Source organism: Lampetra fluviatilis, chromosome 7 (assembly GCF_964198595.1).
Source record: "Lampetra fluviatilis chromosome 7, kcLamFluv1.1, whole genome shotgun sequence".
Classification (NCBI taxonomy): domain Eukaryota; kingdom Metazoa; phylum Chordata; class Hyperoartia; order Petromyzontiformes; family Petromyzontidae; genus Lampetra; species Lampetra fluviatilis.
Genome location: NC_136281.1, coordinates 3,140,531 through 3,163,423, shown reverse-complemented (window position 1 = coordinate 3,163,423; position 22,893 = coordinate 3,140,531). Strand labels below are relative to the sequence as shown.

The 22,893-nt window shown below is 46.1% G+C and overlaps 1 protein-coding gene across 10 annotated transcripts in view; it reads right to left on the bottom strand.

The window, feature by feature from the left end:
- Positions 1-22,893, bottom strand: part of SYNE1 (spectrin repeat containing nuclear envelope protein 1) — a 152,862-nt gene that overhangs the window by 17,924 nt on the left and 112,045 nt on the right. For all 10 annotated transcript variants that reach the window (XM_078858176.1, XM_078858175.1, XM_078858167.1 and 7 more), the window contains 14 exons: positions 22,718-22,864; positions 22,175-22,329; positions 21,415-21,562; positions 20,619-20,713; positions 19,899-20,136; positions 19,321-19,515; positions 18,608-18,733; positions 18,180-18,335; positions 16,308-16,466; positions 15,996-16,162; positions 4,215-4,377; positions 3,647-3,834; positions 2,568-2,718; positions 982-1,164 (listed from right to left, as the gene is read on the bottom strand). In XM_078858176.1, coding sequence (XP_078714302.1) covers positions 982-1,164; positions 2,568-2,718; positions 3,647-3,834; positions 4,215-4,377; positions 15,996-16,162; positions 16,308-16,466; positions 18,180-18,335; positions 18,608-18,733; positions 19,321-19,515; positions 19,899-20,136; positions 20,619-20,713; positions 21,415-21,562; positions 22,175-22,329; positions 22,718-22,864 — 2,271 coding nt within the window. The remainder of the gene's footprint in view (positions 1-981; positions 1,165-2,567; positions 2,719-3,646; positions 3,835-4,214; positions 4,378-15,995; positions 16,163-16,307; positions 16,467-18,179; positions 18,336-18,607; positions 18,734-19,320; positions 19,516-19,898; positions 20,137-20,618; positions 20,714-21,414; positions 21,563-22,174; positions 22,330-22,717; positions 22,865-22,893) is intronic.

Sequence of the window (22,893 nt, the reverse complement as noted above, 5' to 3'; positions counted from 1 at the left end):
CTGGCTCTCCATGATGTCACTGGGATTGACGTTGCAGCATAAAAAACAACGTAGTTTAGCCGCAAATTTAAAAATCTCCTCTTAGTTTATGTGATTACAGTTTTATCCAGTTACATAAAAAACATCACGTCCTCATGGTATTTGTATCTTTTAACTTACAGTTTTAATCACAAACCTGAGGAAGAATACAACCTTACATGTTTTCTTTAACTAGGATTTTGATCAAGCCAAAGCAACAACAACTCATTTGAATTCTATAGACACAAATGTTATTTCTGCATTTTCAAATGTCACGGTGCCATTGCACAACATTTGGGCCTTTGAATCACAAGTGTAATTATACACAGTGGAGCGTGGAGTGGTGATGCCAGTGTCTATGGAAGCAACATTCACAAATAATTTTTTTTAAAGCAGCTCAACTGTTGTCGACACAAGCAGAGTGACATATTTGGCCGACACTATTATGTTTCAGCAATTGCGCAGAAACTAATTAATATCAAAAAACATTATGCCTCGCATTTGTTGACTATTAAAAGGAACCTAACCCAATGGAAATTGATGTGTTCATCCATGATGTTGCCAACTAAAGCCTAAATGAAAAAACTTACAAACAAATATTTGAATAAAATGTGATACTGAAATTGCACGAAGTAACAAAATAAGCGTGACACAAAGGTTTTAGACAATAAAAAACATTTTCACCAAAATTATTTACAGCAACAAGATGTTTTTTTTTCTTGTGAAAACGGGATTGGAGACATAAAGGTGTGAACAAAAATGGAGAAAGTTTGAACCACCTCAGATATGTTGATGAACAGGTCATTACAACCAAAGGAAATCAATTCGAGTTCAGCTTCGACAGGTTTAAGTCTATGGTTGAAAACTGACTTCCTCTCTGCTCGTTACGCATTCATAGCCGTGCCTCTCCACCACGGCGCACAAGGAGTTCGTACGTCGACGCCCTGACAGACTAGGCCTCACCCGCAGCCTGCGCAGGATGATGGCGACGCGCTTCTGTAGCTCGTCCCAGCGCTGGTTCCCATCCAGCACCATGTGGCGTAGGCGCGAGGTGCTGTCCGTGCGGCTCTCGCGTGCCAGCCGCCGGTACTGCTTGTTGATGAGCTCTAGCTGTGTGAGGCTCTCGTGCACCTGCCGCTGGAACCCCTGCCAGGCGCACGAGATGCACCAGCCACGTACGAGTTATATTGTCAGTGCGGTGTGTCATCTCCATTGGCACGTCCTGAGCTAACGGTGGAAATTCATCGTTAATACGGCATAAACTACTGTCTCTGAAGAAAAACAATTGTTGAAATTATTATCATCATCATCATCAATGATTAAACGTTGTTTTAAACAAGATATATTCAGATAATAATTATTCAACCCTGTAGCATGACCCTGTTGGGGGGGGGGGGTATACACAAATGAAGGTAATGGTAAACAAACGTTTCTAATTGATCAGGGGCCTCTGCATGGAGGGCTCAGCCCTATCCAGACCCCCTGATGCTACACGGCTGCTTATGATCCTTATGTAGCGACATCGTTGGATGTCGCTGTGTGCGTGGCCAGCCTGCCAAAGGCATGCCACACAACGTACTGCTATCAAGGACGCCACCAAAGGCGGATGCAGTACCGGGCCTAGCGGTGCTCGAAGTGCACGGACTGCCAGCCACCAGGGACACCCTTCGCTGGGCGCAATGCCAGCCCTAGTGGATAGGCCATGGCACTCGGGTTGACCCCGGGGGACACGTGACTGGGGGCGTCCACCCGGGGACCCCCAAAAGGGTGGCTGGGGGGGACCACGTGTCCAGGAGGAACCCTTCTCGAGAGTTCGAGAAGGGGGTCGTGACCAGGGGTGGGGCAAGCCCCGCCACGGGGATAAAAGCCGATCTCCCAGTGGGACTAAGCGCTGTTGTCATCCTGAAGAATCTACGTGCTGCTCTCCGCCGGAAGAGAAGATCAACACAGGACCCGGACCCAGGCTGGGGTCCCGTCCATCGTAGCTACTCTCAATAGAGTTAGCGTAGTTATCCCGGTGGACCACCACCGTAGTTAATATCTGGTAAAGGGGCACTTACCCCTTTGTGTTAACGTGTTGATGTTAAATCAATGTGTTGCAACGTACGTCTTATTGTCCGTTTGTGCCCACTACACGTATGTAACTTTGTTTAAGCAAGACTTTTGCATTCCTCAGCAAATATTTTAGGGTCTCAAGATTCCAGTGCATTGAGATGCTGTTATACATTTTAGAATTTTTATCTTGTATGATAAATATGACATTAAGCAAAAACTTAACTTTTTGGTTCATCTGGCCTGCTTCAGAAATATAGTTTGTTAAGGAAAGAGTAATCTATTCCCTCATCAGAAAAATAATTAATTTAATGTTCATATTTAATTAACCTGCAAAATTACACGTACAAAAACATGTATATCAAGATAATACCATAGCCATGTGGGGAGATCTGTGCAATTCTTTCTTATTTCGTTAATATTACTGTTGTAGTATTTCAAGAGGGCATTCTCTTGATACAGGACCGATTTTAATGAACGCACGGACGTGTCATCACCTCGAATTTTTTGAGTTCATCCCGTGCAGCGAGATACACGATGCCTGAAGTGTTGGGGCTGGCGGCCGTGCTCTCGGCCTTCCGAAGCCATTCCTCGAATCGCGAGTAGTCCTCCTGGAACTTCTGCCACATGTGCCAGGTCTCCTCAATCCTGTACAATTCATCACGTGGCAAGAATTGACAAAATCGTTGCAGTGACTCCTTTATTACAACTTTTCACCACCACCACCACCACCACGAAATCCTGGACTGCTTCACAATACACTCCAAATTCAATGAAACGTTAATCGTGCAGAGCAGTGTCACAGTGATTTTCACTCTGATCCCAGAGACCTGAGTTTGATTCACTCGTTTATCTGGGGGGTGTGATCATGGGTATCCACAGAGAATTGGAATAATTTTCGGAATAACTCCGTTTATCCGTGGTCCCAACCCCGGATATTTGGAAGAGCGCCACCCACCTGTGACACGTGACAAAAACATCACCAAATAGAGCGTGGCCAGCAGGCAAGGACGTGGGGATCCTCTAGGGAATTCTGTGACGAAATTTACGTCACAGAACAAGGTTGCAATCATCAGGTGTTTGCCCCTCAGGCACTAGTCCTGCGGGGTCTCTCCTAACATGATGGGCAAGCGGGCTCCCTTCCCATACCCATCCCTCGGTAGCAATTGCCCACCTGTGGCAGCACTTGCATTGCTTTGCGAGCAGTGCTACATTCGTGCATTTTTAAACGCATACTTTCTAACGTGTTCAGGTGGAAAAGTGTTGTGTTTTTCAAATGCATGTCTGCCGAAAACAATTCCCTTTGTGCAAAATAAAAGAAAAGTGTGTTTTTCAAGTTTACTTAGGTATATGAACCTCAAACCAAGGCAGTGAGACTTAAGAGCTGCAAGGTATAATGCAGGTACAGTCAAGCACCTCTCTCACAATAATTCTCCCATACGCAACACAACCTTGTTTGGCAATATGGACCTCCCTAGTATACGATTCTAAATGGGCCAAATTACAGATTATCTGCGTTGAAGGTCGATGTGAGCATTCTTCAAGGGACCCCATCAGCCACCCTCCTGCATCGTACTTGTACTTGCGGTCCATGGACATGGTGCAGATGTTTCGCCATCGGCGGTCGAGGTTGCGAGTGGCCTGCTGGATCGAGTCGCACTCCGTCTCGGTGGCGCACGCATCGCAGTCGTGCAGCAGCACCTCGCACAGGCTCAGCACGGAGCCCACGCCCGCGCTGTGCTTCTCGATGTCTCGCTGCAGTTGCTGCACATGGGGAAGGAGGCACTACAAAGTAACTTCCTGTGTCTCCCCCCCAACCCAAAGAAAAGCTTTGTATGAAACGTAGCCCATGCGACAGAAGCCCAGGGCTTAATTTCTCATTGAATATTTTCTGGGACATTGGTGAACTGGAGTAGGCATGTGATTTATTAGTCACAGCTATAGCAAGATGTATTATGGATTTGGTGTGCCGTATGTGGAAATTTATTTTCTGGGTCACTGACCCAGAAAGATCTGGCTGAAATCAAGCACCAGGGTGTCATATGCATGTGTGGATCCGCATGGCGGTGCTAAGTTGTACGTATGTTGAACTTCTTTCGCACAGTGCATAGCCAACCGTTAGCGCGCGAGTGCAAGCGGCTGACCTGCTGCTGCCCGAGCTGGCGTTGTATTTCGCGGCGTTCGCAGCTCTCGTAGACGAGGGGCCGGGACAGCTCGGCCTCGATGTGGCTGAGCCAGGATCGCAGGCTGCTCATGTTGCGCTCCAGCTGCTGCACGGCCACCAGCGTGTCCCTCAACTTCTTCACCCTGCAGTGGCCATGGGCCGGGCCCACCCACGTACGCACGCACGCCAAGCATCAGCAGGAGCCAGAAACGCAGCCCCTGTGTCTGCGCTACAACAACATGCGGGGTGACCTCACTTCAGAGGCGACCAGGGCCACTGCTGCACACATGTGGCCTTGGTAGCATAAGAAACGGCTCGAGATGGAGGACATTGCAGAATGCAGCCTATTGTTTGTATGGTGCGTGTTTGTGAAACTTCAAGGTAATTCCAAACTGAAAAGCACCTGAATATGAATTCTCATTGTGAAGTGTCTCTTCACTGGAATGTAATTCCACATAGTCTTCTCTGAGAGTAAACACATTCAATGATGCTTTAATGGGCCATTATTTAGTCTGCCCTCAAATGTTAGACGTTGAAAAACACTGCATAATTAAATATGGTTCATGAACAAATTGCACATTGCCTTGGCATAACTTTATATTTAAAAAAACAGCAGTTACATAACGTACCATTCCAACTGTGTCGTGTACTGTATTAATATAGGGCAACGCTGAACAGCCACAAAAACTATTAACCAGAAATGACGAATGAAGACGGAGTATTTCCAACCGTTCATGATTAGTGTAGCCGAGGCTTAACAAGGAACTGAACACAAGTACGACACCAGGAAAAAGGTCATACATCATAACACAGAAACACAACCTGCGTCACATTCAAACAAGAACCATCTCATGCCTGTCGGTGTCACAGCAGCATTCTGGCAGCTCCTTTGCGTCCCTATGAGGACAGTTGCTGTCCATCGTTAAACATCCAGCGGGAGTTACGCGTCTGAGCGGCAGGCTGCTGGCATCCCATCAGACGAGGAAATCGAAGGAGCAGCTCGACGCAGGAGCAGCTCTAGGTGTAAATCGAGAGCCGGCGGAAGCGCCCGTGTGCGCACGTCGAAGAAAGGCGGTGTGGCCTCGTTAACAGCTGCGTCCCACAGCCACCAGGACGGGCAAGATAGCGGCCGCCCTAAATAACGACGACCGCGTGACTCTTTGCTTGTTATTTTGGGAAGGCGTTGCAGCCTGATAATAATTTGTTTTGCACTCGCCTTGCAACACACGCGGATGGACAGTGCACCAAACTATGCGCTCCTGGGTATGTGGCCAGTCGGTCAGAGTTGTCATTGTGACAGGGCCCTTCCTCCATCCACAAAGCACTACTTTAGTGAGTCGAGGACCCAATGTGCCTCCTGGCTCTGGTGAAACGAGTCGTCATCTGCTCTTGACCTCTCCTTGGCTGCTCAGTGAGCAGACGCTCAACGACTTATTCAGTGACAAAACCAACTTCCCTCAAAAGATGAGGCTAAATCATACATCAGCCACGTTTAAGATGTTGACAAACAACTACAAGTAATAGTGAATGAACATAATTTCCTATGCCACGAGGGTGTTGCTTTTGATTATGTTGGTGTTCATCCACTTTAGTATCTCACGGAAACATTTTAAAGCACCCGTCTTAGGTATGGTGTATTTTGTAAGTCCACAACGCGTGTGAGCTGACTGGAGGTGTGAAAATAAAATGTCACACATTTTTTTCTTTGACACGCTTAACAATCTTTTCAGAAGAGGTATTAAAGAAAGAGCATACGCTTACGCAAAGTGCAGCCTAAAACCAGCCCATTATATATTATTCCATACACTTATCTGCAGTTAACAGGCAAAGCCGTGCGATCTGCTATTTTGATAAAATCCACACGGCCGCAAACCTACTGGCCACAAAACCACTTTGACACTCTCGTACAGTGACTACAGTGCCCTGCAAACTCTTGGAAAATGAAGAGTCCCCAAGCAGCCAAAGAGGCCGGTCACGTACAAGAAATACGCCGCTGACGTGGGTGAATTGGAAGGCATTCGTGGACAACGCCAGCGTATATTGCCTGGCAGCTCACCACCCCTCACTCCATCCACACCCCCCAAAAGCACCATCTCTTCTGTAAACACAAAAATTAATACACCAACCGCTTAAAGCTTGAATTAGTAATTAAAAAGAAAGCGAATGGCGTAATTATCGCAGCCGCACGCAGCTGTTTGCAGCCTCGACGGGAGTCAACAGTCGGATGGGTTATAGATTTGAAGCTTTCGTGACTGCAAGGATTCATATTCTTACGTTTTTTCGGTAAAGTCACGTAGGTAAAAAATTAAAATTAATAAAAGTTTTTTTTATTATTAATAAAAGTATTTTTTATTTTACTTTTATTAATTTAAAATTTTTACCTACGTGACTTTACCGAAAAAACCTGAGAATATGAATCGGATGGGTGCAAGCAAACAGCCTGCAGCCTGTCCCAAGGCAGCTGTGAACACGACTACTATACCAAGTCAGCTGTGAACACGACTACTATACCAAGGCAGCTGTGAACACGACTACTGTACCAAGGCAGCTATGAACACGACTACTATACCAAGTCAGCTGTGAACACGACTACTATACCAAGTCAGCTGTGAACACGACTACTATACCAAGTCAGCTGTGAACACGACTACTATACCAAGGCAGCTGTGAACACGACTACTATACCAAGGCAGCTGTGAACACGACTACTATACCAAGGCAGCTGTGAACACGACTACTGTACCAAGGCAGCTGTGAACACGACTACTATACCAAGTCAGCTGTGAACACGACTACTATACCAAGTCAGCTGTGAACACGACTACTATACCAAGGCAGCTGTGAACACGACTACTATACCAAGGCAGCTGTGAACACGACTACTGTACCAAGGCAGCTGTGAACACGACTACTATACCAAGGCAGCTGTGAACACGACTACTATACCAAGGCAGCTGTGAACACGACTACTATACCAAGGCAGCTGTGAACACGACTACTATACCAAGGCAGCTGTGAACACGACTACTGTACCAAGGCAGCTGTGAACACGACTACTATACCAAGGCAGCTGTGAACACGACTACTATACCAAGGCAGCTGTGAACACGACTACTGTACCAAGGCAGCTATGAACACGACTACTGTACCAAGTCAGCTGTGAACACGACTACTATACCAAGGCAGCTGTGAACACGACTACTGTACCAAGGCAGCTGTGAACACGACTACTGTACCAAGGCAGCTGTGAACACGACTACTATACCAAGGCAGCTGTGAACACGACTACTGTACCAAGGCAGCTGTGAACACGACTACTGTACCAAGGCAGCTGTGAACACGACTACTGTACCAAGGCAGCTGTGAACACGACTACTGTACCAAGGCAGCTGTGAACACGACTACTATACCAAGGCAGCTGTGAACACGACTACTATACCAAGGCAGCTGTGAACACGACTACTATACCAAGGCAGCTGTGAACACGACTACTGTACCAAGGCAGCTGTGAACACGACTACTGTACCAAGGCAGCTGTGAACACGACTACTATACCAAGGCAGCTGTGAACACGACTACTATACCAAGGCAGCTGTGAACACGACTACTATACCAAGGCAGCTGTGAACACGACTACTGTACCAAGGCAGCTGTGAACACGACTACTATACCAAGGCAGCTGTGAACACGACTACTATACCAAGGCAGCTGTGAACACGACTACTATACCAAGTCAGCTGTGAACACGACTACTATACCACGGCAGCTATGAACACGACTACTATACCAAGGCAGCTGTGAACACGACTACTATACCAAGGCAGCTGTGAACACGACTACTATACCACGGCAGCTATGAACACGACTACTATACCACGGCAGCTGTGAACACGACTACTATACCAAGACAGCTGTGAACACGACTACTATACCAAGTCAGCTGTGAACACGACTACTATACCAAGTCAGCTGTGAACACGACTACTACACCAAGTCAGCTATGAACACGACTACTATACCAAGTCAGCTGTGAACACGACTACTATACCAAGGCAGCTGTGAACACGACTACTATACCACGGCAGCTATGAACACGACTACTATACCAAGTCAGCTGTGAACACGACTACTATACCAAGTCAGCTGTGAACACGACTACTATACCAAGGCAGCTATGAACACGACTACTATACCACGGCAGCTATGAGCACGACTACTATACCAAGGCAGCTATGAACACGACTACTATACCAAGTCAGCTGTGAACACGACTACTATACCAAGTCAGCTGTGAACACGACTACTATACCAAGGCAGCTATGAACACGACTACTATACCACGGCAGCTATGAACACGACTACTATACCAAGGCAGCTATGAACACGACTACTGTACCAAGGCAGCTGTGAACACGACTACTGTACCAAGGCAGCTGTGAACACGACTACTGTACCAAGGCAGCTATGAACACGACTACTGTACCAAGTCAGCTGTGAACACGACTACTATACCAAGGCAGCTGTGAACACGACTACTGTACCAAGGCAGCTGTGAACACGACTACTGTACCAAGGCAGCTGTGAACACGACTACTGTACCAAGGCAGCTGTGAACACGACTACTGTACCAAGGCAGCTGTGAACACGACTACTATACCAAGGCAGCTGTGAACACGACTACTGTACCAAGGCAGCTGTGAACACGACTACTATACCAAGGCAGCTGTGAACACGACTACTGTACCAAGGCAGCTGTGAACACGACTACTATACCAAGGCAGCTGTGAACACGACTACTGTACCAAGGCAGCTGTGAACACGACTACTATACCAAGGCAGCTGTGAACACGACTACTATACCAAGGCAGCTGTGAACACGACTACTATACCAAGGCAGCTGTGAACACGACTACTGTACCAAGGCAGCTGTGAACACGACTACTATACCAAGGCAGCTGTGAACACGACTACTATACCAAGGCAGCTGTGAACACGACTACTATACCAAGTCAGCTGTGAACACGACTACTATACCACGGCAGCTATGAACACGACTACTATACCAAGGCAGCTGTGAACACGACTACTATACCAAGGCAGCTGTGAACACGACTACTATACCACGGCAGCTATGAACACGACTACTATACCACGGCAGCTGTGAACACGACTACTATACCAAGGCAGCTGTGAACACGACTACTGTACCAAGGCAGCTATGAACACGACTACTGTACCAAGTCAGCTGTGAACACGACTACTATACCAAGGCAGCTGTGAACACGACTACTGTACCAAGGCAGCTGTGAACACGACTACTGTACCAAGGCAGCTGTGAACACGACTACTGTACCAAGGCAGCTGTGAACACGACTACTGTACCAAGGCAGCTGTGAACACGACTACTATACCAAGGCAGCTGTGAACACGACTACTATACCAAGACAGCTGTGAACACGACTACTATACCAAGTCAGCTGTGAACACGACTACTATACCAAGTCAGCTGTGAACACGACTACTACACCAAGTCAGCTATGAACACGACTACTATACCAAGTCAGCTGTGATCACGACTACTATACCAAGGCAGCTGTGAACACGACTACTATACCACGGCAGCTATGAACACGACTACTATACCAAGTCAGCTGTGAACACGACTACTATACCAAGTCAGCTGTGAACACGACTACTATACCAAGGCAGCTATGAACACGACTACTATACCACGGCAGCTATGAGCACGACTACTATACCAAGGCAGCTGTGAACACGACTACTATACCACGGCAGCTATGAACACGACTACTATTCCAAGTCAGCTGTGAACACGACTACTATACCAAGGCAGCTATGAACACGACTACTATACCAAGGCAGCTGTGAACACGACTACTATACCAAGGCAGCTATGAACACGACTACTATACCACGGCAGCTATGAACACGACTACTATACCAAGGCAGCTGTGAACACGACTACTATACCACGGCAGCTATGAACACGACTACTATACCAAGTCAGCTGTGAACACGACTACTATACCAAGTCAGCTGTGAACACGACTACTATACCAAGGCAGCTATGAACACGACTACTATACCACGGCAGCTATGAACACGACTACTATACCAAGTCAGCTGTGAACACGACTACTATACCAAGACAGCTGTGAACACGACTACTATACCACGGTAGCTATGAACACGACTACTATACCAAGGCAGCTGTGAACACGACTACTATACCAAGACAGCTGTGAACACGACTACTATACCAAGTCAGCTGTGAACACGACTACTATACCAAGTCAGCTGTGAACACGACTACTACACCAAGTCAGCTATGAACACGACTACTATACCAAGTCAGCTATGAACACGACTACTATACCAAGTCAGCTGTGAACACGACTACTACACCAAGTCAGCTGTGAACACGACTACTATACCAAGTCAGCTGTGAACACGACTACTATACCAAGTCAGCTGTGAACACGACTACTATACCACGGCAGCTATGAACACGACTACTATACCAAGTCAGCTGTGAACACGACTACTATACCAAGTCAGCTGTGAACACGACTACTATACCACGGCAGCTATGAACACGACTACTGTACCAAGGCAGCTGTGAACACGACTACTATACCAAGACAGCTGTGAACACGACTACTATACCAAGTCAGCTGTGAACACGACTACTACACCAAGTCAGCTGTGAACACGACTACTATACCAAGTCAGCTATGAACACGACTACTATACCAAGTCAGCTATGAACACGACTACTATACCAAGACAGCTGTGAACACGACTACTATACCAAGTCAGCTGTGAACACGACTACTATACCAAGTCAGCTGTGAACACGACTACTATACCAAGTCAGCTGTGAACACGACTACTACACCAAGTCAGCTGTGAACACGACTACTATACCAAGGCAGCTGTGAACACGACTACTATACCAAGTCAGCTGTGAACACGACTACTATACCAAGTCAGCTATGAACACGACTACTATACCAAGTCAGCTGTGAACACGACTACTATACCAAGTCAGCTGTGAACACGACTACTACACCAAGTCAGCTGTGAACACGACTACTATACCAAGGCAGCTGTGAACACGACTACTATACCAAGTCAGCTGTGAACACGACTACTATACCAAGTCAGCTGTGAACACGACTACTATACCAAGTCAGCTATGAACACGACTACTATACCAAGTCAGCTGTGAACACGACTACTATACCAAGTCAGCTGTGAACACGACTACTATACCAAGTCAGCTGTGAACACGACTACTATACCAAGGCAGCTGTGAACACGACTACTATACCAAGTCAGCTGTGAACACGACTACTATACCAAGTCAGCTGTGAACACGACTACTACACCAAGTCAGCTGTGAACACGACTACTACACCAAGTCAGCTGTGAACACCACTACTATACCAAGTCAGCTGTGAACACGACTACTATACCACGGCAGCTATGAACACGACTACTACACCAAGTCAGCTGTGAACACCACTACTATACCAAGTCAGCTATGAACACGACTACTATACCACGGCAGCTATGAACACGACTACTACACCAAGTCAGCTGTGAACACCACTACTATACCATGGCAGCTGTGAACACGACTACTATACCAAGTCAGCTGTGAACACGACTACTATACCAAGTCAGCTGTGAACACGACAACTATACCAAGGCAGCTGTGAACACGACAACTATACCAAGTCAGCTATGAACACGACTACTATACCAAGTCAGCTATGAACACGACTACTATACCAAGGCAGCTGTGAACACGACTACTATACCAAGTCAGCTATGAACACGACTACTATACCAAGGCAGCTGTGAACACGACAACTATACCAAGTCAGCTGTGAACACGACTACTATACCAAGTCAGCTATGAACACGACTACTATACCAAGTCAGCTATGAACACGACAACTATACCAAGGCAGCTGTGAACACGACTACTATACCAAGTCAGCTATGAACACGACTACTATACCACGGCAGCTATGAACACGACTACTACACCAAGTCAGCTGTGAACACAACTACTATACCATGGCAGCTGTGAACACGACTACTATACCAAGTCAGCTGTGAACACGACTACTATACCAAGTCAGCTGTGAACACGACAACTATACCAAGGCAGCTGTGAACACGACAACTATACCAAGTCAGCTATGAACACGACTACTATACCAAGTCAGCTATGAACACGACTACTATACCAAGGCAGCTGTGAACACGACTACTATACCAAGTCAGCTATGAACACGACTACTATACCAAGGCAGCTGTGAACACGACAACTATACCAAGTCAGCTGTGAACACGACTACTATACCAAGTCAGCTATGAACACGACTACTATACCAAGTCAGCTATGAACACGACAACTATACCAAGGCAGCTGTGAACACGACTACTATACCAAGTCAGCTATGAACACGACTACTATACCAAGGCAGCTGTGAACACGACTACTATACCAAGGCAGCTGTGAACACCACTACTATACCAAGTCAGCTGTGAACACGACTACTATACCAAGGCAGCTGTGAACACGACTACTATACCAAGGCAGCTGTGAACACGACTACTATACCAAGGCAGCTGTGAACACGACTACTATACCAAGGCAGCTGTGAACACGACTACTATACCAAGGCAGCTGTGAACACGACTACTATACCAAGGCAGCTGTGAACACGACTACTATACCAAGGCAGCTGTGAACACGACTACTATACCAAGGCAGCTGTGAACACGACTACTATACCAAGGCAGCTGTGAACACGACTACTATACCAAGTCAGCTGTGAACACGACTACTATACCAAGGCAGCTGTGAACACGACTACTATACCAAGTCAGCTGTGAACACGACTACTATACCAAGGCAGCTGTGAACACGACTACTATACCAAGGCAGCTATGAACACGACTACTATACCAAGGCAGCTGTGAACACGACTACTATACCAAGGCAGCTGTGAACACGACTACTATACCAAGGCAGCTGTGAACACGACTACTATACCAAGGCAGCTGTGAACACGACTACTATACCAAGGCAGCTATGAACACGACTACTATACCAAGGCAGCTGTGAACACGACTACTATACCAATGCAGCTGTGAACACGACTACTATACCAAGGCAGCTATGAACACGACTACTATACCAAGACAGCTGTGAACACGACAACTATACCAAGTCAGCTGTGAACACGACTACTATACCAAGACAGATGTGAACACGACTACTATACCAAGGCAGCTGTGAACACGACTACTATACCAAGACAGCTGTGAACACGACTACTATACCAAGACAGCTGTGAACACGACTACTATACCAAGTCAGCTATGAACACGACTACTATACCAAGGCAGCTGTGAACACGGCTACTATACCAAGGCAGCTATGAACACGACTACTATACCAAGGCAGCTGTGAACACGACTACTATACCAATGCAGCTGTGAACACGACTACTATACCAAGGCAGCTATGAACACGACTACTATACCAAGACAGCTGTGAACACGACAACTATACCAAGTCAGCTGTGAACACGACTACTATACCAAGACAGATGTGAACATGACTACTATACCAAGGCAGCTGTGAACACGACTACTATACCAAGACAGCTGTGAACACGACTACTATACCAAGTCAGCTATGAACACGACTACTATACCAAGGCAGCTGTGAACACGGCTACTATACCAAGGCAGCTATGAACACGACTACTGTACCAAGGCAGCTGTGAACACGACTTCTATACATCTGCTCCGGGCCGCGCCGTGGGATCGCACGGACGCACAAGGCGCTCTCTGTTGTGCGTGTGACCTCTCGGTGGCCGACCTCACCCCACAGCCCCCATCTCCCCCCCCCACTGCCGAGGAAAATATCGTCGAATAAACAAACGCAGCTGCTCCCTCGCGTCGTCAACCCCTCCAACTTTCACAAAGCTCGCAAGTCCACCAGTGGAATGTCACCCGTAGGGCACGCGTCTCTGCCGCGAGTTGCAATAACCATGAGAATTCGCACGACCATGCCGACCCCGCCTTCGTTGCGGAGGACTGCCGAGGGCTGTGATTTTAATCGGGTAAAGTAATACGAATCGAACTGAAGCACATCTATATGGCACGCACGCGAATGGACGAACTGCGGTGCTGGAGAGCGCTCGGTGTGCGTTTGAGAAACACGTGTTGAGCGTGAGCCGTTGCGTATACGGTAGACGATGTGCATTGTTTGCCTGCCCCACTCGCAGGCTATTATTATCCGTGAATTGTGCCCCGCTCACCGTTGCCAAGGTCTCAAAGTCAACCGTGCGCCAGGCGCAACGAATACAGCGGCTGTCTAGGACGAAATTTCACAATATTCATTTTATTGGTTCTTTCGGTAAAGTCACGTATAGAGAAAATAATAAAATAAAAATTTAATTACAAATAAAAAATACAAATAATACATTGAAAATAATAAAAGCAAAAAACCCACGACGTTTCGATCGCAAAACAAGCGGTCTTCATCAAGATGAATTATTATTTATTTAATGTTATTATTTTTATTTTATTTTTATTTTCTATCTACGTGACTTTACCGAAAGAACCAATAATATGAATTCCTGCAGTCACGAAAGTTTTAAGTCAAAATTTCACAATATTCACTTTAAGATTCGAGAGTACTGTATATGTATTTTTAAAAAAGTGCATTTAAAAAATATTTATTTTCAATCCTAAGTTTTCCATATCTTTCCCTCATTTTATAGTAACATCATATCCAAGGGTTCTATATTTGAAGCTTTCGTGACTGCAAGGATTCATACTCTTAGGTTTTTTCGGTAAAGTCACGTAGGTAAAAATAAAAATAGAAAATAAAATAGAAAATAATAGTAATAAATGAAAATAAATAAATTAAATCACGACGTTTCGGAGGCAACACAAGCTTCCTTCATCAGGTGTAAAAAGGCACAGCTAAATAACGTTATTTTGCCTCCGAAACGTCGTGAGTTTATTTATTTATTTTCATTTATTACTATTTTCTATTATTTTTTCTATTTATATTTTTTACCTACGTGACTTTACCGAAAAAACATAAGAGTATAAGATATCCAAGGGTGTTTTGTGGAAGCCCCAGGTTGAATTGTAGGCTATGTGAAGAAAATCAATAAAGCTGGCAGTCAGTGAGCCAGAGGCCCTGATACTCGCTCAAATACACATTCTTCATTAACCCTTGCCGATAACATATAAACACGCATGAGAATTACATTATCGGTAATGGTCCTTTCTCTCAATTGTCCAATATGCCACTTTCATATTTTATTCCTGTTATAATGCGTAGTTAATGAAGAGGTTGGCGAATTTTATTTGTTTCGATTTAAAGCTTTCGTGACTGCAGGGATTCATCTTCTTGGTTCTTTCGGTAAAGTCATGTAAAATGGAAATAAAAAAACATAATAAAATAATAGAATAATACAATATAGTAATATAATAATATAATATATTATTATTTGTTTTGATTATTATTCTTTTTTTTCCCATTCTACGTGACTTTACCGAAAGAACCAAGAAGATGAATTTTATTCGATTCATGATAAGGCACCACTGTCCCACCCCCAGGCAATCCGCTTATTTATAAATGTATGTACCCCCTGACCATGTGCCACTGAAGAGGATTAATCCTGGGCCCACACACCTGGCCGTGAGGAGGTCCTGCAGGTGTCGCCAGCCGTCAGCCACCTTGCTCAGCTTGTACTCAATCTCTGAGGCTGTGCTTTCGCTGCTGGCGCCCATAAGGAGCCGTCCCATTTCGTCCAGATGCACGTGGTGCTGGGCGCCCGCGTTCATCTCCTGCTGGTGTTCCTGGGTGACACGCAGCAGCACAAAGCGCAGCAGAGGCTGTGGCGGTACTCGAGCAGTCGTCTTCCTTGACACAAAGCAGTGCAATCATTTATTTGTGCAAAGCAAGAGCTTTGGATTGTGCAAAAGTGTAGTTGTATACACACACCTTTTGAAGTTTTTCAAGCATCTCCTCAATGCTCACGTCTCCGTTGTGTGTCACCTTGCTCTCCATCTGCCCGAGCCACTCGCACAGCTTTTTGTACTTCTCATTGAACAGGGACCACTTGTTCAGCCTCTCAGTTATCATCTGCTTGCGTAGGGACACCTGAATCGACATTTATAAAATAAGATTATCTCCAGCCCAAAGAGACTCACATGTTCTAGGAGGCCAAAGCTACAGCAGCATATGCAAAATGATACAAGACAAATATCCCTCGTATAGCCTTAACAGACTGTTGGGGCAAGTGCTGTTCACGAGTACCTATGAAGGCCGGCACGGCACAAAAGGGGGTGGGTGGCCAGCACCACGTCCGGCCGCCTTTGTCTCCCCACTGGAGATGTTTACACATCGCACCAGGAATTAATTTAAGGCTGAGTCGACCTAGGGGAAGCTCTGGACCGATTAAGATAATCGTCATTGGTGTTGGCCATGAGCGGGAATCGAACTTGGGTGGCTGGGATCGTAGTGCAGCGCACCAACTGTTGCACGGCCACTCCTCACGGTATACACAGACACACATAGAACACACCACATACACATCAATCGTTTTTATATATTTGTAACTTACTTTAGCTCAGAAGTATTCATTGCAAAGCAGGGTATATGCTTAAGGCTGGTATTTATTTTCATAGTAAAACCGGGTATTCTGTTACCTTATACGTTGGAAGGTGTTCGTATCATCATGATTAGGTCGGTGATCTTTTTTTCACAAATAGAGAGGGTGTTTTATTGTGTTTGTGGATAGTAATGTGATCCTGACCAAATATGTGTGACGATGTGCTTCATTAACCTGACACGTTCAGACAAACTGTTACGTAGTGCATAAGCGTTTTAACGCTCCACTAATTACTGTTTATTGTGTATAGTACTATACTTGCAATAAGCATGACGTTTTGTCAGATCATTACCTGGCCTAACTCCAAACAACAATTATGATTCATAACGTTGACTACGAAAAGCACGCGTTAAGCAAAGATTATCTGAGGTAGGCATCTCATCCTATAGACATGGGTATGGGGTATTCTTACAAGCATAGATACTTTACATTCACAGGTAGTAACATATTCTTAGGTTTTGTCGGTAAAGTCACGTAGGTAAAAAATTAAAATTAATAAAAGTAAAATAAAAATAAAATAAAAATCACGACGTTTCGGAGGCAACACAAGTCTCCGACATCAGGTGGGACCGTCACAGCACGACTGCTGTATCAAGTGAGCAAATCTAGCTGTGACGGTCCCACTTGATGACGGAGACTTGTGTTGCCTCCGAAACGTCGTGATTTTTATTTTATTTTTATTTTACTTTTATTAATTTTAATTCCATTTTTTACCTACGTGACTTTACTGAAAAAACCTAAGAATATGAATCCTTGCAGTCACGAAAGCTTCAAATCTAGAAGGTAGTAAGATATTATTGCAGACACAGATAGACGTGGTCCTCATACAGTCTTAGATAGGAGTAGTGTACTTATATTCATGCAAACGAGGCTTGTCCTCAAACTTACTGAACGGGAGGATGCTCTGATATCCATGGGTGGGTTAATTTAGTCACGTAGAAGGGAAATAATAAAATAATAAAAATAAAACATAATAAAATCATTCTCACGACGTTGTCTTTCTGACAGACCTGTTCTTCACCTGAGGACAGCTGCATGCGTTGTGGCCGAAACGTCGTGAGAATAATTTTATCATGTTTTATTTTTATTATTTTATTATTTCCCTTCTACGTGACTTTACCGAAAGAACCAAGAAGATGAATCCCTGCAGTCACGAAAGCTTTAAATCGGGTTAATTTAGGTTATCTTTTTAAGGGGCTCACCTGCTGACCGAGCTCCTCCCACTGGCGCTGAAGCAGCTCCATGCGCTCCTGCAGCCCTGAGATGTCGTCCACCCCAAAGTGCCGGGCCAGGGCGTCCCTCATGGCGGTCAGCTGGGCTAGCTCGGCCTCCCAGTCCTCCACGCTGCTTTCCAGTTCCTGGGGGCACCATCAAGTGCACGTTGGGCAACTTAAACCTTGGCTTCCCTTGGGAGTGTGAGGCCAGGTTTCATATCGAGTTAGTGAGCATGTTTCTTCCTAGCAGCATTTACTTTAAAAAAAACAAGGAGAACTGCAATGGAAGACAGAAACCGTTTCCTATGATTGAATGTGCATGTGGTGTGGCACATCTAATAGAGGATATGTTTATTGAGATATCGGTCTCAACCTGGGTTTGTTGCTACAATGCCATGGCCTATGACCGTGCTCACCTTGCAGCTGACATTTTCAGATTTGAGGTCATCATGATGCTCTGGCAGAGGGTTTGAAAGTTTGATTTTCAAGCCTCTCAGCTTCTCCAGTGACTCAGCCATTTCTTTCTCACAATTCTCCCACTCCTGTAATAGAGTCATAAGAGCACAATAAAAAATACCATACAACATAAACCGATTTAACACGTAGGCCTTCGCGACCAAATCATCCACAATACAGGTTGTTTGGTTTAGATCGCATAAATATAAATGTGTCGTTAAACCCACCACCACCCGACACAGCCAAATTAGTCTTGTGGATTTGTTCTCCAACACACCGGTGTGCTGTACTAGTAACGAATTGGCATGTTATGTTTACGTGACAAACCTTACTAATTGGCTGTGTCGGGTGGTGGTGGGTTTAACGACACATTTATATTTACGCGATCTAACCCAAAAAAACTGTATTGTGGAAAATAAACGGACATGCAACACGCACCACCAATCCCATAAAAAAAATATGTTGGTGAACTCTCTGAGACGTAACATTTATCTTTATTGACTACTTTCCTTGAAATGATCTGCACTGTTACGTGATCCAGAAAGTCAGCCATGTTGTCACACCCATGTATTTTTAATGCAACGGCGAGCCAGGCTGACACCAGCCCACCTGCAGGAAAGGCCCGCTGGACGGCCCCCTCTCTGCCAGCGCGCCGCGCTCAGACGGCACTCACCTGCAGAAGTGTGGCAACCTGGCGGCGCCGCTGCTCCAGATGTTTCCCGGCTGCCTTCCAGCTCTGCTGGAATCCCGTGAGCTCGGCCTGCAGCTCCTCCTCCGTGGACGCGTCGGCCGACAGCAACAGCTGCTTGCCCGCCTCCACGCTCACGATGTAGTTCCCTTGCTGCCTCTGGAAGGCCTTCTCACGCATCTGCAGGCCGCGGGAAGACACAGCGTGATGCACAGGCTTCATCAGCGAGGCTTCTGTCCAATGTGGGGCTTAAATCAAGTAATAAAATATGAAGGGTGTGGCTAAACAGATAACATTGCTTGGGCCACGTAGTGACGGACATAGAGCATGCTCTTAATTAACAACGCTGTCGCTAAAATCATATAATAGGCTTACGTTTATATTTTTTTGTATTTTCATAGAATCATAATCCTGGGATGATCTATCCACTGCTAGATTAAAGTCTCTCCAATCCGTCACCATATCTCATGATCCATCTAGCTCCTGTGCACGAGCAAATCTCATCATTCCGTCTTCTTGCAGTGAAGAGCCTTCCTTCCATTAGATTGCATGCGTGAGCTTGCCTGGAGGTCATCAAGGAGTGCGCGGGCCTGCTGCAGGCTGAGCGACCTCGGCGGGAGAGGCTGCGGCCTGGCGAGGTCGGCCCATTGCTCGAGCCTCGCACGCAGTTTGGCGGCGAGCTCCTGGTAGCGCTGCCACTGCGCCAGCAGCCCGTCGATGATGCCTTTTCGTTGCTGCGCCCGCCGCACCACGCCCTGCCACTGGTCGCTCAGCAGCGTCAGCTTCAGGTTAAACTCATCCCTGCGTACACGCATGCGTGGATTTGAGTTACATGAGCACATTTACAAGCGTGAATGCGTTGTAGCGGAAGGTAAGTGCGTGAGCAATAATTTGCCGTGTGTACCGAGGGCAGAGAGGTGCCAATCTCTACAAGTGCACCATGCACCCCTTTGGGGATCTTTGATGCACTGCCGATTGCCTCACCCTGCCTCTGCTCAAGACCATCTCTTTCTTCGGCTGCCTCTTGAATTGTCTTCAACCACACCTTACCATTGCATCATCTCCCTTGTCAGTCCTATAGCTTTCTACCCCCTCACTGCCTCACCTAAAAAAACAAATGCTCATTTATCCCCTTTTTCTTTTGACGCACGTGTCTACCCTATTTTGTACAGCATCTTGATATGTGGTCGCATTTAGCCACTCTATACATTCCACTCATAACTGTAATCTTTTGCCATGCATTGCACAGAGAGAGAGAGAGCAGTGACGAGCCGCGCTCTTACCTATCCTCCACCTCGCCTTGGTCCAGGAGACTGTGTCCGTCCAGAATGATGGAGTGAAGGATTTGCTGGCGGCTGAACATCTCCGCCTGGAAGAGCTGCTCAAGCGTCCAGCCACAGGAAAACAACACCACACTGCATCTCAACAAACTTAGAGCCGACATAGCCACTCTTTTCCTCAGAAACACTAACATTCCGTAGATCATGGCTCAAAAGGGCCTTTTGACTCAGCACGACGATGAAATAGCCAAGTGGGTCGTCTCCACACAGTCTTCATCAATGATGCATACACAATGGCGGAGTGTCTTCTTAGAATGTTGACCGAATGGGATAAAGCACATCTTTAATAAACATTGACAACCCCCCCACCACCACGTAACACCCTTCTTTTTAGAGATAAAGCACTTGAATCCGACCTAATCAGCCACTAGAGAAGCTTATAAAAGGGGGGGAGATTGAAGCTTGATTATAGCGCCCCCTTTGTTGGAAGCCAAAAACTCCGCAAAGTACCTTGAGGGAGCAGCTTACCAATTTCACTTGACTGACCCATGATGTGCGTGTTGAGAATCCAACTAATTTTTAATTCATGTCTTGCATGTAATTGTTTAACACAAGGGTGTAGTCTTGAATTGAATCAGGACGCCGAATTAGGACAATTCATCAAATTGTGAGGGGTAGGGGTCATGGCGGGGGAGTGGGCGGGGCTTAAATCATTCCAAGCTAGGCCACAGCCCCCGGTGGGCATTGCTGCAGGGCAGTGTCCCATGGGCAGGGCCAAGTGCCGGGTTCAGAGGCTTGCCTCGTGGGAACGCTGCTGTGCCAGGAGGGCTTCGTGGCTGCCAGCGATCTCTGTGGCGAGTGTGCCCTCCGTGTGCTCCAGGAACTCCAGCCAACTCTCGCACTTCTCCAGGAAGCTCTGGCGCTGCAAGAGAAACTCCTGCAGCTTGCTGCGAAGCACAGCGCAGAGAGGCGTTAATATGCCGAGTAAATATCAGTAATGTTCTCCAGAAAAAAAAAATCGTCTTATATTATGACTACATTTCTGTTAGATGTGTGATGATTCAATGCTCCAATTCAAAATTGCGACTCAATCCACGATTAGCTTTTTTTATAAACATCTTTTATATCTCGTTTTAATTTTTTAAACTAATTTCTATAGTTTTTTGTCATCCCTTCGCATTATATTAGAATATAATTTCTTTACGTTAAGAACCATCAATTGTGACACACATCAAATCGATGCATGTATTGTGAGTGTATGAATCACTGCCAATCACTGCATAGTTACTGAGCCTAATTTCTACCATGAGATTAAGATTCATCATGACACAGGAGTCATCAACAATTAATATCACCAAGCGTACAATTCACTGCTACACCACAAAAACCGTGAGAGACGGTGGCGGCCTGGTGAGACCTTCAACCAAACATTTTTTTTCATCACTGCTGACAACGAGGAAAACGTATAGACCACCACCGACATGCGTTCACTGGCTACAGGTTTTTCTGGAATTAACCGAGCGCAGAGGCCACGGAATGCAGTGGGAAGCAGGGCATACCTAAACCTCTCGCAGGTCTGACCCGACAGCAGCGTCCAGCGGCGGTTGAGAAGCTGCAAGCGCCGTATGCTCTGGTTGTCCAGGGGAAGCCGGTAGCCCAGCTCATTGAGCCGGTCCAGCTCCGGCACAAAGCCCCCAAACTTGAGCATCTGCTCCTGAATTGCAGACACAGCACCCGTCGACGTGTGTCTAATCCGATAAAAGCAATGCGTTCAAATGCAGCGCAACGGGGAAAGTTCTCTTACTGGGAAGCTGATGACTTGGCCAGGGTATCTAAGCATGTAACGATCAGCCACTCTCACCGTTCAATGAACTATCACAATTCGGGTTCACGATCCGATTCAATAATACATTATTTGATGTCGTGATGAAAATAGCAACTGTCGTGGCTGTGGAGATCACATGACCCAAATGTACTCAATATATAAGAAAGGAAATCATGAACTTTCATGCACGGTATTTTCATGTTATGCATCGTGAGCATAAGGATCAATTTTAATCGATGACTCGATCTATCTTTAAATCCCTCAGTGCAATCATTACCTTGAGCTGCTGCATCCTGTCCTGAATGGCTTGCTGTGTGGCCGTGCTATTCGGATCGTTGGGCTTGAGGACCTCCTCTGACTCCTTGGCCCATCCTTCAAGTGACTCCAGACTCTGGTAGAATCTTTTGTTTTCCTCCAGTCCACCCTGAGCATAGCAGGACACGCAGGTATATT